The sequence below is a fragment of the Rhipicephalus microplus genome, chromosome 5 (genome assembly GCF_043290135.1).
Source record: "Rhipicephalus microplus isolate Deutch F79 chromosome 5, USDA_Rmic, whole genome shotgun sequence".
In the NCBI taxonomy this organism is placed as follows: Eukaryota; Metazoa; Arthropoda; class Arachnida; order Ixodida; family Ixodidae; genus Rhipicephalus; species Rhipicephalus microplus.
The window spans coordinates 119,173,854-119,191,210 of NC_134704.1; the positions used below are offsets into that span (position 1 = coordinate 119,173,854).

At 43.0% G+C, this 17,357-nt stretch overlaps 1 protein-coding gene across 1 annotated transcript in view; it reads right to left on the reverse strand.

Moving 5' to 3' along the window:
* LOC119186788 (solute carrier family 41 member 2) overlaps nucleotides 1-17,357 on the reverse strand; it is a 41,701-nt gene that overhangs the window by 423 nt on the left and 23,921 nt on the right. Inside the window, exons 4-6 of the mRNA XM_075894586.1 lie at nucleotides 4,743-4,889; nucleotides 2,568-2,703; nucleotides 1,642-1,715 (exon numbers count right to left, since the gene is read on the reverse strand). Of these exons, the coding sequence (XP_075750701.1) occupies nucleotides 1,642-1,715; nucleotides 2,568-2,703; nucleotides 4,743-4,889 (357 nt within the window). The remainder of the gene's footprint in view (nucleotides 1-1,641; nucleotides 1,716-2,567; nucleotides 2,704-4,742; nucleotides 4,890-17,357) is intronic.

Below are 17,357 nucleotides of genomic sequence, written 5' to 3' on the forward strand. Positions count from 1 at the left end.
TTTCCATAGTGGCTAATACGTTGTGAAATATACACGCACAGATGACCAAGAAAAATTTAAAGAAAAGAACAAATTGTTCAGTCACCACTAGTAACACCTATGACACCTATATATAGCGCCGCAGCATGCGGAGTGAAGCGACTGTAACATGGAACGCACATTAATTAGCACATTAATGGTGAGCTATTTATGTACGTTATTTTCTGTTCACGGTGACCATAGCTCGGTGGCACTTCAGCGTGTTCACATTTAATAACTGGCGAGATAGCGAGAAGTGCGCGCTTTAGATATAACTTTAGAAGTCATCGCTCTTCCTCTGAATGTGTTCTCACGGTCCGCACGAGTGAGCACGCCTCTCCAAGACGTTAATTGCCGCCCGTGCGGGTCTGCCCTTGATGCGGGTGGTTTCAACGTTTCACAGCTAGTTTGTTTGTAAGTTACGGAGAGCACAAATGCCGATTCACTCACTGCAGTGGCCGCCTTTACGAAAGGAGTGCACTTCTGAAAAATTAAGAAGCAACAATTGTGAGAGCTGCTGATTCTTACTGGCCCCGTGTATACTTGAGCGTTCATTTTATGCGCGTTCCTTTGTGTCGGAGCAGCCCGCTATTAGTGAGAAGCTAGTACACAGTTCTTAGTTGGCGCTCGTCTTGTTGTATGTCCGTTTCATGCGCCTGTTCTGCTTGAGCAAGGCACGGCGATTTCGAGCTACATGCCGTTCTTCAAGTTAACTCAAATAAGCTGCTGCCGCCTTCATTCCTTCACCGTTGTTGGAATGCGCAGTAAATGTTCAAATACCTCTGTCAAGATACGTTTACCTTTCGGGTAAAAGCCTATTCTATGAAGGAAGGAATAGCCAATGCCTCCTTCTTTTCCTTTATAGCCAGTGCTAATGCGCACTCCTTAACGAAAGCCATCGGTCCACCTTAGTTCGGGGAATGGTCGTGATGTGTCGCCACATGTGAAGCTGCTTGCGCCACCCGCGCGTTCGAGCACTTTCCGTCGTAGGTATATTGAACACATTTGTCTGAAATATTATACCTATGTCAGATTTTTTTTTCTTTCGTGTACCTTGGTTTGTGGCTCAAAGCCTTGCCGATGCCACCTCACGGTTCTGTTGAAGTCAGTGCATGAAGTAGTGTCGTAATTATGCTTCCCCATTGTTTGCTTACATAGCGCTATGAACGCCGACATGCTATCACAGAACAACGTAGCATTTACGGAGGCAGCGTGAGCACCAACATTGTGAACACCAGGAATGTAAGACACCACTCACGGATCTGTACACAACCGAGCAAAACAATACTTCGTACGATTTGCGTCATGAGGCGCTACATGATAGGCTACTTCCCTGCATACCAGCATAGCACAGGCCAAAGCTAGGCGATGGGCAAGAGCTGAAAATGGCAACGAACGGCAAGATCTGGCACATCTGGCTGGCATATCGTAAAAATAAGAAAGGCAATACATAAGCGCTATTTATTTGTTTATTTATTTACTTCACTCTCAACTTATCACTGATAGAGACTATCAATTGAAGCCCTGAACCTATGATGCAGCCGTGTATACAGCTGAGAGGTAGCTGTTTAAAGCCATCGCGTAGAACGGGGTGGATTCCAGTGTTGAAATAGCCTGACTCACCATTTACTGAAGAAAGGTGCAGGGCGATTGGCGGATAAGCGAAGACTGCGTAATCTAGGATGTACCCACCGAAGCTGCAAAAAAGCATGAACAATTAAAGTTGCTAGCAACTTGTATATAGGAGCTTTCGAATGAGGAGCTTTACAAATTGTCAGGTAATTAAACTTGGAGCCTCTTCCAATATTTCACATTGCCATTACGAAATTATATTCAATTATCCTTAATTACGAGACGGTATTATTGGTGACAAGGGAAATTTTGAATGTCTGAAATTAGGACTGCTTTTAATTTTATTTACTTTCGTTTATTGTGGTTTTGTTGTTGACCCGCTTTGTTTGGTTATTTGAGGGTTTATTTTTTAATAATAATTCTTTTTATTGAATCCCACATCATTGCAGGTAGAAGACACATCATATTGCTACATACAAAACATAAAAAGAAATAGAGAACAAAACAAATTAGAATGATCCCATAAAATGCATTCGCACAAAATAACTTAGAGACTGCTGCAAATGCTTGAACGATATGTTGTATTCAGCGCCCCAAAGCCACCATATGATTATTAGACACGCTGCAGGGGAGGACTCAGAAAATGTCGACCACCTGGGGTTCTTTAACGTGCATAGAAATATCAGCACGTGGGCCTTCAGCATTTTCGCCTCCACCAAAAATGCAGTCACCGCAGCCCGAATTCGATCGCACGACCTGCCGGTGAGCAGTCGAGTTCCACAGCAACTAGAACACCACAGCAGGGCCTGCTGCCAATGCTATACAATAGCAGTAGTAGACATAACAGCAGCAGTAGCAGCAGGGAAAGCAGATTTACACGTAAATTACGGGGAGAAATTTCACCTGAATTAACGCAAACCTTCGAGTGTAACACTCGCTTTCCTAATGAACAATGGGTGCGTTCTCTGCTCACTTACCTAGAGACCGTGAGTGCGATAATAATTGGCAGCCTCCCGACGCGCAGCACTTCCCGGGAGATGGTGTTGCGTCGGGCCAGAACTATCCACATTGGCAGCAGGAGCAGGCACAACGCGATCACCAGCGGCGCCAGATCTGCATATGGTCGTCAAGCGCATATTGTATGCAGAGGCGTGGAAAGTTGGGCCAGTCGGTGCTGCCTCGTGGTGCAACCGTGCGTGAACAGACGGGAGCGCGAAAGAAATGAAAGGGAGCTGTATTATACGTAGATGAATCAGTAATATTGATACAGCAAGTCTTTTGAAGTTATGCACAACTGATGCACACAGCTTTTAGTGAATAACTGCTGACTTTTGTTTGCAACACTTTCTTGTCCGCTAACTCTGGCACTTTTAAACAAGTACAATCAACGTCAAGTGGCCCATTCCACCCACAGCTTGTTCTGAGCGCACAAAAATCTTAGCATAGAGTGGTCACACCTGTGCCTGAAGCCTAAGCGTATAATAAACACGTTGCGCCATCAGGCACAATGGTATCAGTATAGTAAACATTGGGATTAATCGATATGAACTATTTTTATAGCAAGTGAGTCCGAAAGTTAACCGAACACCTGAAGCGCGGCGGCAATTACGTAAGCGTGTGCGCAGTGAACAAGTACAGTGTAACTTGCACGAGAACGCACATCAGCAGGCTTTTCTTTCGCAAGACCTGCCCGTCCCCATGCTGATGAATGTTGGCAGGTCCCACGTACAGTGAAAATCGATGATATGCGAAGCATGAATGAGAAAGGTTGGTATGTCACTTTGGAATCAGCACAAAGTTACGAGGTGGAGTTAAATGATGCCGTACTAGATTTCCGTGGCATCACTATCATGTTTGAATGTGTAATTAAGCTTCGTCATCTATTCGCGTCACAGGATACCAAATTTATATATGTGGAGCTAGTGAAACGGTCGCGAGCACGCTATGAGCGCGGTATGTTGTAATGCTTCTACATGGCCCGCGGGTCAGGATTATTATGCTTAGACCAGTTTTATATTTTGTCATTCATTGACGTCATGTAACACCAAATTTGGTATGTGTGGAGCTAGCAAAATGACCGCGAGCGCATCATGAAGGGCCCAATATACTCCTATGTGGCTTTGACGCACGTGCACGCTGGCAAAGCGACGCTCCGTTAGATAAACGCGAGCACTCTATAGTCAGACGCTAGGCGCGACCGGCGCGACCAGCGTCCGTCAGTGCGGCCCGACGGCAACTGGTGTAAACTGCGATATGCTGAGTTTCGCGCCGATGCGTTACCCGAAGAACACTGCGTCTTCCTCTTTTCGTGACGGAGGGATGCCGAACACGCTGAAACGCACATGCATCATAGCGATGCTGCGCGGCGCGTGCCTGCGAGTACATGGAAGCCCCTGTGCCTGGCGTGGACACGCCGGCGTGACGCGACGAAATGAGCGCCAGCGAGCACGCGCACCACTTCACGTCGAAATGTATTGGCGCCATGAACATGATACACATCTCATGATTATTATGTTTGCACCAATCACAGACTTTCGCCATCCATTGACGTCCCGTAATACCGAATTTGGTATAAGTGATTCTAATGAAACAGTTGCCAGCACATCTTGACTGTGGCCTGTAGTCATGTTTTCACATGACACGCATCTCATGATTATCATGTTTGCACCAGTCACATACCTTCGCCATCAATTCACGTACCGTAATACGAAATTTGGTGTATGGGACGCTAGCGAAACGGCCGCGAGGGCGTCATGAGCATGGCATATAGTTATCTTGTTATATGACACACATGTCACGATTTTCACGTTAGGGTCTGTCGCTTGAAATCGCCATGCAATCATGTCATACCATACAAGTTTTGCAAGAAGCCATGTGAACGAAACCACCGCAAGAGCTGCAGGACGATGAATTGTAAATCACGATATTCATGACATACACGTTATCATTTTCATGTTATGGCTAGTCACATATGTTCTTCATAAAGCCATGTTATGCCATACCAAGTTTGATATCAATACTCGAAACGGCCAGGAGAGCTAAAGGTCGTAGGCGGATATATATATATATATATATATATATATATACGCTCAAAGTCACCGAAGTTCGCTAAGAAGTGCTTCGCATTTAAAGTGGTCGTGGCAAAGACGCACATGGATGGTACAGCATTAAAGACGAGTAGACAGAGAGCAGGAACAGCGTGGTCAGGTCGCCGAACAAAGCCGCGATAGCCGGCGCGATGTTGTCCGGGTTTTTGTCGCACTTGGTGGACAGCACCACGACCGTAGACATCACGAAGCCTGCGTGAAGAAAACAAACAGGAATTAAAAAGCGCTTTTTCAGAGTACACAACGTCAGCGTGCTATATTTAGTAGGGCAGCATGTAGATGAATGGTCGTAAATGTTTAATTTGCAAACGATATGGTTAAAAAGAGCCTTTGTTGACATTTCTTTGTTCAAGTTAACTACTGTGCTCAAATGAGTGTACTAAAAAGCAGTGAAGTGGATCTTTATGTCGTGCCTTTCATTTCACCTTACAGCCTTGCGAAGCAATATATCTAAGAAAAGTTTCCTTACAGTTCAACGTTTTTTCTTTCATTTGTTCCGTGATATGAGGTTGTGCTCACAATTTCAAATCCACGTGTCAAGTTTATATTCAGAAAAAAAACATTCTTATAAAATGGCGTTTGTATATATATATATATATATATATATATATATATATATATATATATATATATATATATATATATATATATATATATATATAAGGGAAAGAAGTGTATACCTAAGGGCTCGTTTTTCCGTGTTTTAACACAATATTGATGAGATCTTACAGACAGTAATGCCAAGTAATGTACAGGGGAAGTTATTAGAACCAATGGAATATACATAAGAAGAAAGAAAAGTGGATGAAAAAATAACCAGCCGTGGGCAGAAAACGAACCTACGACCTTCGAATAACGCGTTCGATGCTCTAACCACTGAGCTACCACAGCGGCCTTCCCTCCATCCACTTTTTTTTGTGTTTTTATGTGAATTTAAAAGTAGGAGTGACAGTCAGCGCCATCTATAAGCCAAACGACGAGTGTGAAAACACTCTTATGCGCATGTTTGGCGTCACGTAGCACGTGAACCTCTTATGAGCTGGCAGCTGATTAATTGTCCCTCTTATACAACCTAAACACACCAAGTCTGCCATTACGAGACCCTCGTTCAATGAAATAAGGGAAAGAAGTGTATACTTAGGGGCTCCTTTTTCCGTGTTTTAACACAAAGTTAATGAGATCTAACAGACAGTAATGCCAAGGAATGTACAGGGGACGTTATTAGAGCCAATTGAATGTAAATAGGAAGAAAGAAAAGTGGATGAAAAAATAACCAGCCGTGGGCAGGAACCCACGGCTGGTTATATATATATATAGGGTGTTTTAGGAAAATGGGTTTTTCTGTAGCGGCAGGCATCTTAAGAGGGTTGAAGGTAATATTTGAAACAGTATTTAGACAATAAAATCCTTTGCTCTTCCCCCTAACTGTCTAACTACTGCTGTAGTTAGACAGTTAGGTCAAAAGGCAGAATTTAAGCCCTTTATCCAAAAAACCGATGGCCGCATTGAGATTTTACAAGAACGACCTGTAATATTAACTGCAATTAAATGAAAAAATCCCCAATTCTGCGGGAAAACCAAAACTGAATCGCGAAAGAGTGAAACCAAAATGAGGGGCCGTTATATCAACCATCTACCGACTCCTTTGTGTGGGTGTGTAACCTGCATAGTCATGACAAGAGGCCCTTTTTCCGAAATTTCAAAGCAGCAATGGGTTCTTCACATCAAGGACTTCAATTTATCCAGTTCACCTAAATACTTGAGTCAGCTAATTGAAAAGGTAAATAAAGTAAGTTTTCTAAGTACTGTTCTCAATTATGTATTCAACCCTTCTAAAATACCTTTGGCTGCAGAGAAGACTGTGAAGGCAATGAGCAAATAGCGTATTTCCTGATCTTTTAACAATATTGGACACATTTTTGAAACGCGCTGTATATATACGCGAAGTAATGCGAGATGAATGGAATCCACTAATTTTGTGCACATGGATATTACAAAATAGTCACGCAAAAACGACAGAACATGGATGATTGACACTTTATTATTTTGAGGAAGCGTGACCGTTTGTGCAGCGAGAAAGCTCACGATATAAAAAGCCAGCCGATTCCTGGGCCTTTGTGTAAAATGTTCAAAATATCAACCTAGTTTGTTAAAAGCCGATTGTCGAAATGAATCCTAATACAGTTTTTTGTCCATATAATTCAGCTCCTGTTGTGCCTTCTAGTTTTATTGGTTCTAAACGCCTGCATTATACAATGCTGTGAGCATCGAAATAGAGCACCACAACATGTATGTGCTTCTTCACATGTGTCTCGTCACAACAATATTCCGCATCTCTTGATGCCTAAGAATTTGCTCACTTTTCAACTACTTGTATATGTTATGTAACACACCATGGCCATTTGTAGTTTCGTTAACTCAATAATTATGTGTGCCTTTCTACACTCGTCAACAATATTGTTAAATGTTTCACAATTGCATTACTTTTTTTGTCCCCTCCTCCTGTATGCAATTCTTCGGTGATTGAGGCTATGTGAAACAAATACGCAACTGAGAAAGAGACTGGCGGTGTTGACAGCGGCCAGCGCTCCAGCGTAGAGGATGGCGATGTGGGTAGGGTCCCAGAGACCATCAATTGCCAGGCCTTTCAGGACGGCGAGTGAACATGTCAGGAAGGTTGCCACTGTCGACTGGCACTGCATGTACACATAGATTGACAAAACAAGGTGTAGCTCATTCAGACTCACTAAAAAATGGCAGATCTCACGTACAGAGAGACCGATGATATGCGAAGCACGAATGAGGAAGGTCAATATGTCACTTTAAAACCCACCTAACATTACGAGACAGACGTAAATTATGCCGTACACAATTTCCATGCCACGGTTGCCATATTTAGACGTGTCATTTACTTTTGCCGTCTATTCACATCACGTGATACCAAATTAATGTATATGTAGAGCTAGCTGAACGGCCCTGAGCGCACTATGAGCATCGCAAGTAGTCATGTTTTACATGACACGAATGCCATGATTATCATGTTTGGACGTGTCATTTACCTTTGTCGTCTATTCACGTCACGTGATACTAAATTTGGTATATGTGAAGTTAGCGAAACGACTGCGAGCGCACCTCGAGAGGGGAGTGTAGTCATGACTTTCTTGACATGCATATCATTATTTTCAGGTTAGGATGTTCGTCACGCAGTCATGTCATACCATACCAGTTTCGCAATGTGTCATGTGAACGAAGCCACCACAAGAGAAGCAAAAGCATGCAATTTAAATCATGACATTACTAGCAAGATTTTCATGTTATGACTAGTAATTTATGCTCGACATACACTCATAATATTCCATATCAGTTCTAGTATTGATACCATTATTTGAACGGCCAGGAGAGCTAAATGTCGTAGATAGATAGATAGATAGATAGATAGATAGATAGATAGATAGATAGAAGATAGATAGATAGATAGATAGATAGATAGATAGATAGATAGATAGATAGATAGATAGATAGATAGATAGATAGATAGATAGATAGATAGATAGATAGATAGATAGATAGATAGATAGATAGATAGATAGATAGAGGGAAGGATAAATGTCACTGAAGTTCACTAAGAAATGCTTCCCATTAAAAAAATATTTTTTGTTTAAGGCTAACCAGGACATGTACTCACAGAATTCTTTCTCGACCGGATTACCTTGAATTTAGGCTCATAGCCAGAACGGAGTATTGTGAGTTTGAATTCGTTGAATAAATTAATGAGTAGTCCAACCTCTGCACGTAAGAAGGCGATTAGTAAAGACCTCACTTTCCAGCTCGAAGGACGCCAAACGAACAAAATACTAGTCACTGTAGTTATGATTGCATTATTTTCACACACTGTGTTTGATATGGCGTGAATCTCAGGGCGATGCAGTTATGAACACAAGTAACTCAAAGCTACATAGTAGAGTAGGTATCGTGAGTGAAAGCTTGACAACATTGTTTCAGACTACTGTTTATGCAATTGCTTTATGTGGTTGAGGCCTTCTGATAAGCGCACAAGTGACACTGCGCTGACATCTAGCGTGCTTGGGGAAATAAAGACGAAAGCGCTGGGTTCATGTGGCCTGAACCTTTTACTTCAGTTGTCAGTTGCTGCTCCCCATGTAACTAGATTCGCTGAAGAAAATATTTTATGTGTATTCTGGTCGGACTAATCTCGACATACTCAATTAAGTTTTATATTGGTATGCATACTCCACTCGTACACTTACTTCCCAATTTTATTTTCTGTCGACACATTGATTTCGAGTGGCGCTGGATAAGAAATCCAACAGCAGCAATCTTTGGCAATAAGAGGTTGTCATCTTTTTTTCTTTCACATTAGCGTTTACTTTCAGGGTTACCTTTTAACACAAAAACGTTCTATGCCGGGGTAGACAGAGATTCTAGTGACGTAATTACGCCACCAAAATGACGTAAAAATATTCACAGTTAGAAAATGGAGAAAGGAGTACATTCAATTATATTTCAACACATGATTCATAGGTCCAGGACAACATAATCTGGGCACGCTATCCCCTGTGCCATAGTCACACGTTTTGTACGCTTTTAAACATACATCACTTATATCTAACACTGTCCTCTCATGGTGTTCTTGGTAACGCACAGTAAAGCCTCATGTTCACAGCATTCGCCTTTAGTTTCTTCAACGCGTCGTTTCCAAGCATTCATCCCATTTGGTGTGTCCTGTTGAAATGCGATTTTGTCAGCGCCTTAACACACCGCCAGGTGGCGCCCTTACCCATACCCCACTGAAAGGATGAACGTGTTTCTTGAGCGCTCCCGATCGACTGTGCAGATGCTTCACAATAAAAAAAAACAGTTCTCGTTTAGGGCTCACCAGGACCTGGACTCACAGAATTTTTTCCCAACCTGATTACCTGGGACTCAGGCTCATGGCCAGAACGGAGTGCTTCTGAATGTTTGAGCTTGCCTTTAAAAATAATAAGGCAGCAGTTAAAATCTTTGTATACTTATTACATTGTACGGCTTTCTCGGGGGTAAGTCACCAGGTATTTACTAGCTTGTGCGTGCGTGTGTGTTTTTTTCTTTTTGTTTTTTCTCTTGACACTTGTGCTGGAGGTGCACGTACATTGAACATGCAAATTTTTGTAGTAGAGCTTAGACTTTCTCTTTTTCGTAGGACAGGGATTGTGTTTGGTAATTATCAGTTGAGACAAGTCATAAGAACATTTATGTCAAAAAGACATGGTTAAAAAGAGTGTAAACTGTTCAGGATGCGGGGTGGGCTTGAAAATGGACTCAAGTGCAGAAGCGCATGAAGAAGAACCTGACGCCAAGTGTAGGCAATGTGAAGTCGAGGAAAAAATGGAGAAAATGATGGTTGCCCAGAGTGAACTGCTGATGAGAATCACCTAGTTGGTGACTGCGTTGGCGACAGAGCAACAGAAAACGAGGGCTATGGCAAAAGGCTTAGGTACGCCGTGGAGGCACTAGCGCAGGTGAACAAAGGAGCGGCCGACGGAAAGAACAGTAGGGCACCAGCAACCAGAACGGTGGAGAAAAAAGAGCCAGCAACTTTGGAAAAACAGGTTCAGCCGGTTCTATGGTCGCAAGACCCAGCTTCAGCAAGTATGGGGGGGGGGTTGTAGTGGACAAAGCAGCTGGCGTGGTAGGTGCAAGTAACCCCCACGTGCAGGACGCTCCAGCTAAAAAGTCACAAAGTGTGATAATCACCGAGACTCGAATTTAAATCGACGCGCAGAAGCAATCAAAAAGAGTGTAAGAGGTGACAAGAGGGTTGCAGTAGGGACCTTCCCAGGACGCAAGCTGGAAGCAGTCATGAGGCAAGCGAGCGCAAAAGTTAAAACTAGAGCTGATAGACGAAACCTCGTGATAACTTCAGGTGGTTTAAACGAACGATGTCCTAAATGAAGATACGGCAGGACTAGCGACCACACTGGCGAAAGGGGTCGATGACATGCGCACCACTTCTCCTCAGGTACAGGTAATGATATGCACCGCTTCTCCTCAGGTACAGGTAATGATATGCACAATACCGGAGGTACCGGTGCGTGACGTCAACCTGCAAAAAGCGGTTGTCAAACGCAAACCAAGAGATATGGCGCATGAGTCGAGAGAAATGCTTTGAGGTGGTGGAAATAAACAGAGACGTGCTTAGGTGGGGTGGTTGTCAATGAGACAAAATTCACTTCGATGGGCGGCTAGGTCATGAGGTGGGTTGGTGACTTGCAGGACGCGCAGTAGGTTTTTGGGGGTCACATGGGCCCTTAGTTGTGAAGAATAGCTAGTAACAAGAAAAACAACAAGGGAGACTCTTTGACAGGTGTTATAGACAGATACAATTCAAAAGTGGCACCAGCATTTAAGATAGGTAGAGTCCAAGGTAAAAATACACATAGCCATGAAAGCCGAGCCCATTCAGACATAGGGTATACTAACATGCAGGGTGGCAGCAACGTGCTGAAGTGGGAAGAGGTAGAAGAACAGCTAAAGAAGCAGAGGCACATGGTATATGGTTTTGCAGAAACGCATTTTAGGGACATGGAACAACCTCGTAGCCATTTGGACAACACGTGGGAATATTGTAATAGAACAGATAGCAGCAGAAATTGGGGTTGTATTGGGGCATTCATTCATAAAAGTACAGACTGGCAAAGGGTCAAGTAGGGGTGCAAGGAGCATTCATGGCTAAAAGGTAAAGTGGCAGGGCAAATGACGCTCCTCGGTTTGGTATACATGTGGACAGGGGCAAAAGCCAGAGAGGAAATTCAAAGAATGGTGCAGCGCAGAGGAAATGACTTTGACGAACTAGGAGAAGAGTGTGCGGTAATTATTTTAAGGGATATGAATGCGCACATAGAAGATATGGATGGATATACTGATCCAACAGGCAGAATGCTAATACACATGTGTGAAAGGCATGATTTAAATAATTGCAGCAGCACTGAGAAATGTGAAGGGCATATAACATGGGAGGTGGGAAGTCTGCAGTTGACGATAGATTACGCAATCATATCACATAGGAATTATGATCGGGTTAGGGTGATGAACATAGATGAGTATGAGCCCAGAAGCTTAGGTAGTGATCACTAACCTATCAAGCTTAGTTTTGGGAGATAAATGAAATTGAAAAGACGGCATTTCAAGCAACCACATGGTGATATTTTTTCAGAAAAGCAAAGGGAAATAGCAAATAAAGAAATTGAGAAAATATACACCGAGGATACTAAAACAAAGTGTGCGTACACAAATCCAACTCGATGGTTTGAGTTAGAGCTCGCTAAGGTACGAGTCAAATCAGCCGGGAAAAGCAGACACAAACCCAAGAGTTGGTAAGATGAGGAAGGTAAGGAAGCCATACTAAGGCGACAGGAAGCCTCCATGGAGCACAGGTATGCTTATCAGGGTGGTGAGCCGATAGATGATGTCAAAAGAAAATGGGATATCTTTTTGAGCTGCAAAAGGGAAGCGTCTGATTTGATCAGTGCAAAGACAAGAAGAAAGGGGGCCCACTGGATGGCGGAGGTTAACAAAAAGGATAGAAAAGCAGCATCAAACTTTTGGAATAATCTCTATTTTCTGAGTAATAAGAAAAGCATGAAACAGGTTTATAACTTCAGGTAAAGGGGTCAGACTAGAAAGGGATGAGGCAATGAAATATATAAAAACAATGAGTACGGAAAAAATTTAAACATCAAGACAGCGCTGCCTGCATCGTACCAGATGAGGATGGACCATTTAGCTCAGGAGCTCCATTGGGACAACGAGAGTGATATAGGGCAGAAAAAAGAGTTCCTAATAGCAACTCAACAAGCCCTGACGGCTTCCGAGTCATCCTAATAAAGAAACTAGGAACAACCTCTAACCAAACATTAAGAGAGGCAGCGAGCAAAGCACTAATTGATTGTGAAGCTCCCAATAGGTGGAAACTAAGCAGGATGGGTATGATCTATGAAGGAACAGGTGACAAAGCCGATATAATCAACTACCGTCCTATAACAGTGGCATCAGTAGTTTACAGGCTGGTGATGCAGATAGTAACGACTACAGACATGGGTGGACAATGAGGGGGTGCTGAGAGAACTACAAAAGGGGTTCCATAAACGAAGGTTGAAGGACAATCTGTTTTCATTAATGCAGTGTAATAAAATTGCGGAAACAACACAAGCCCCCTGTGGCTGGCATTTCTAGATATCGAGTGAGCTTACAATAGTGTGATTCTAGAAGACTTGCGGGGAATACTGGACATCCTAAATGTTAAAGATGGAATAACTAATCTAAAGGACATCTCTAAAAGTAACAAGGTAGTTATCAAATTGGAAGAACAGGTATCAGAACCTACAGAGATACAACGCAGGCTTCGACAGGTTTGTGCCTTTTCACCTTTGTTACTTATGTTGTATCTCCAGGGACTACAAGCCAAGTTAGAGGGGAGTCGATTCTGATTCAGCCTCTTTTTTGCCAATCAAGCAAAACAAATCGAACAGTCATTACCAGCATTAATGTATGCAGATGATATAGTCTTAATAGCCGACAACAAGGAATATCTGCAGGGATTGATAGACATCTGTGGTAATGTTGGAGATAGCTTAAATTTGAAGTCAAGCAGGGAAAAATTCGCAATCATTATTTTAAATGATAACAAAGGCAGTGAGCATAAGATACAGGAAGTCACGATAGAAATAGTGCATAAATACAAATACTTGGGCGTATAGATAAATACCGGTGCTGAGTATCTAAGGGAGCACGAAAGATACGTAATGACTAAGGACACCGGGAATGCAGCTATAATAAAAAAATAGGGCACTGTGGAACTACAATGGGTATGGACGTTGCGAGAGGGATTTGGAAAGGTGTCCTGGTCTCGGGTTTGACGTTCGGCAATACGGTATTGTGCATGAAATTAGAAGTACAAGCACGATTAGAAAATAAACAACGTTGCATATGTAGACTTGCTTTGGGAGCACACGGGAATACAGCAAATCAGGAGGTACAGGGAGATATCGGATGGACATCTTTTGAGTGCAGGGAAGATAGCAGAAAGATAGAATTTGAGGAGCGATTGAGAAAAATGGAAGAGGAGTGTTGGGCTACGAAAGTTCTCAGTTACTTGTACATGAAGAATGCCGATACTAAATAGAGGAAACGAACTCGAAAATTTCCAAGCAAACATTTACACAACAACAAAATAGCAAGCCAAAAGGAAACATATCGGTTAAAAAGAAGGTGAAGAAAACAGAGAGGGACATGTGGAATGTCGGAATGCTTACGAAATCATCACTGGAGACCTACCGTACTTTTGCATTTCCGATGGACGCGGAAGTGTTTTAGGCCCGTATACTGAAATTCGGGTGCACGTTAAAAAACTCTGGAAAGTCGAAATTTCCGGAGCCCTCCACTACGGCGTCTCTCAGAATCATATGGTGGTTTTGAGAAGTTATACCTCACAAATCATCAACATCAACCTACCGAATGTTTAAGCAGAAAATTGCAAGGGGAAAAATCTGCAAAAATTCTCGAGGTAGTTCTCTGTTCTCTGAGGCTGGAAATTGAGTATTGCGGACCGAGACGTACCGAGCAAAATATGGAAGCACAGACACGGTATGTAGTGCATGTGGAGAGCAGGAAAAAACAGCTGAATATTTGATAATGCTTTGTAAAGAACTCCATCCTAATGTCGAAGATAGAGATCTGACACGCCCACCGGCTTCGTCTGGCTTTCACTCCGCGTTCCCCATGCACGCTCGCCCCGCGGATAATCGCCGCCGGCCAAAAGTAACACGCGACACACGTTGCGTTCCTCTCTCGTTAGGCCAGGCATTGGTCTGGCAGTGGTGTTTATAGGCGACCTTAGCGGGAGTTTCTTGTCCAACCAGTCACACTTTTCTGGCTGTCACATTGTATTCTCCAGTTGCGCTCTCCGCCTTAACTACTGGATTCACCACAAACATCTGATGCCAAAAGGGTTTGTTCATTCCTAATGATGAGTGCCAGTCGGGGGGATAGAGATGTATGACTAAGCGACAAAGTGGATGCATCCATGTTAACCAATAGACATTGTGCAAAACCTCTTACCTTAATGCACTGTTAACTTTAAACTAGTTCCCTAATGACGCGTATTACTTTCGTGTTTTACTGACTCCTAGGGCGGAGGGATCAGCGATGTTTTGAGGGTGAAGCTTCTTTTTCCGTGGGTCGTGCGTCTACGATGTATGTAATAGTAGTAGGTAGCGACCTCTCGTTTAGTCTTTGGAATGTCCACTGGTTGGGCGTGCTTTATATGAAGAATATATGATGAAAATACGCGAGATGGCAGTGCTTGGAGCATTCACTTGATGGATGGGTGAACGAACGGATGGACAGAGACAGATTCACGGATGGAGACATGGATGCACAGACGGGCGCATGCACGGACGCTCATACGGACAGACGGACGCACGCAAGATCGCATGGGCAGACGCATAGACAGGCAGACGGACAGACGCACAGACGGATGGACGCATTAATAGACACACGGACGGAAGCAAGAACAAACGAATGGACGAGAGCTGAATGAACTGACGGACGTTTCGCCCCCCTCATCATCATTCATTCTGTGAATGTGCTGCGATTTTTTAGGGGCAAAGCTCCTTATAGCAACACCTGTTCGTCCCTCGTAGCCGTTGTAGTGTGTAACAAGTATAACATTTTGATCTCCAAGGTGGTGCCGGTGAAAGATTTCTTGTGTGCGTTGTTGAACAATGAAAAATAGTGCTCAATGTACATGTCAATAGCTGCTAAAGGGGAATGAGGCAGGAGCGTTCGGCTTTTAGATAACGCGCACGCTGCAATCCCCATTAGCAGCCATTGGCATGCACATTGAGCACTATCTGAGAAGAAAGGGTTGCTACGTTATACTCGCTGGGTGTAACCTCCTTAGTTTTAGAAAGGTTTAGTGAGCGTTGACCTGCTGTGTCATGAAAACAATGAACTAGTATAAACCATGAATTCGAGGTGGTTAAAGGTGGGAAGTAGGTACGAGGCGCAAGCCGTAAGAAAGTAAAAGCCAAATTTCCTGTGTCCCATTTCCAGTTAGCAGTCGTTGGCATGCACATTGAGCACTGTCTGACAGAAAAAGTTTGCTACGTTATACTCGCTGGGCGTAACCTCCTAGGTTTTAGAAAGGTTTAGCGAGCGTTGGACCGCAGTGCCATGAATACAGTGAACTATAGTATATACCATGAACTCGAGGTGGTTAAAGGTGGGAAGTAGATACGAAGCGCAAGCCGTAGGAAAGTGTGCGTGTGCTACCTCTTGTTTTGGCCTTAGAATGTCCGCTGGATGGCGGTGCTTTTATTTGGGGAATATATCATGAAAAGATGAGAGATGGTGGTACTTGGAGTGTTGAATAGATGGACGAACGGACACACAGACAGATGCATGGATGGATGCGTGAACGGACGCAGGGGTGGATGCATGGACGAACGCAGGGACGAACGCACAAACAGACGCTCGGACGGACGGGTGGATGAACGCATGGACATTCACACAGACGTATGCATGGACGGACGGCAGCAAGAACGAATGGATGGACAAATGTTTCGCCTCACTCTCCATCATTCACTACGTGGATATGCTGCCAATTTTTTAAGAACCACGGCAAGACCATTGTTACGTATTTTAGCATGGTGGTACACCTACAAGTAGTTTTTCTATCTCATTTTCACGGCAATAAAGTTAGTTTCATAACTACAACGTAAAGACGTATTATAAAGGGCTCAGTTAGCCTAATATATAGACCAAAGTGGAGACACTTCCTGAACAGTCACAGGAAATCCACCCAGTAACTTATGATGACATATGCAAACGTCCGTTGTCAGCGTGTTATATAGGAAAGTAGACAAGACTGATCTTACGAACTATCGGCCAATTCCTATATTACCCATATTTTCAAAAGGCTTGGAGAAAAGTATTTTTAAAAGACTCATAAATTTTTGTATGAAGTTTAACATAATATCCCAATCTCAACATGGTTGTATGAAGCCAGGTCGATGGAGACTGCTTTACTAGCTCAGAAAGAAATAATTCTTAAATCGCTTGAGGGTAAAGAACTTTGCATTGGTGTTTTCATAGATTTTTCTAAGGCTTTCGACCGTCTCTGTCATCATACTTTATTTGAAAAATTAGAAGTATATGGTGTTCGCGGCATTCCACTTTCCTTCTTGAAATCTTACTTCAAGTACCGCTCACAATGTGTAAAAATTAAGGATTCATTTTCTTCTCTCCAGGCAATAACCACAGGGGTTCCGCAAGGTAGTATTATAGGACCGCTGCTTTTTAACCTATACATAAATGACATTGTCAAGGTCAGTGACAAAGGTAAATACATAATATACACGGATGACACCAGCATTTTCTTTACAGGTAACGACATGACTGCCATGACCACACTTTTAAACACTACGTTAAAAAGCTTAAACTCATGGAGTGAACGAAATTCATTACTCATTAATGCAATAAAAACAAAAGCTGTAGTTTTTTAGTCGAGGAGACAGATTTCCTTGGAAAATAGATTACGTATAGGTAGCGCAGCTGTTGAAACTGTAGAAACCGTTAAAACATTAGGAGTACTTTTTCATT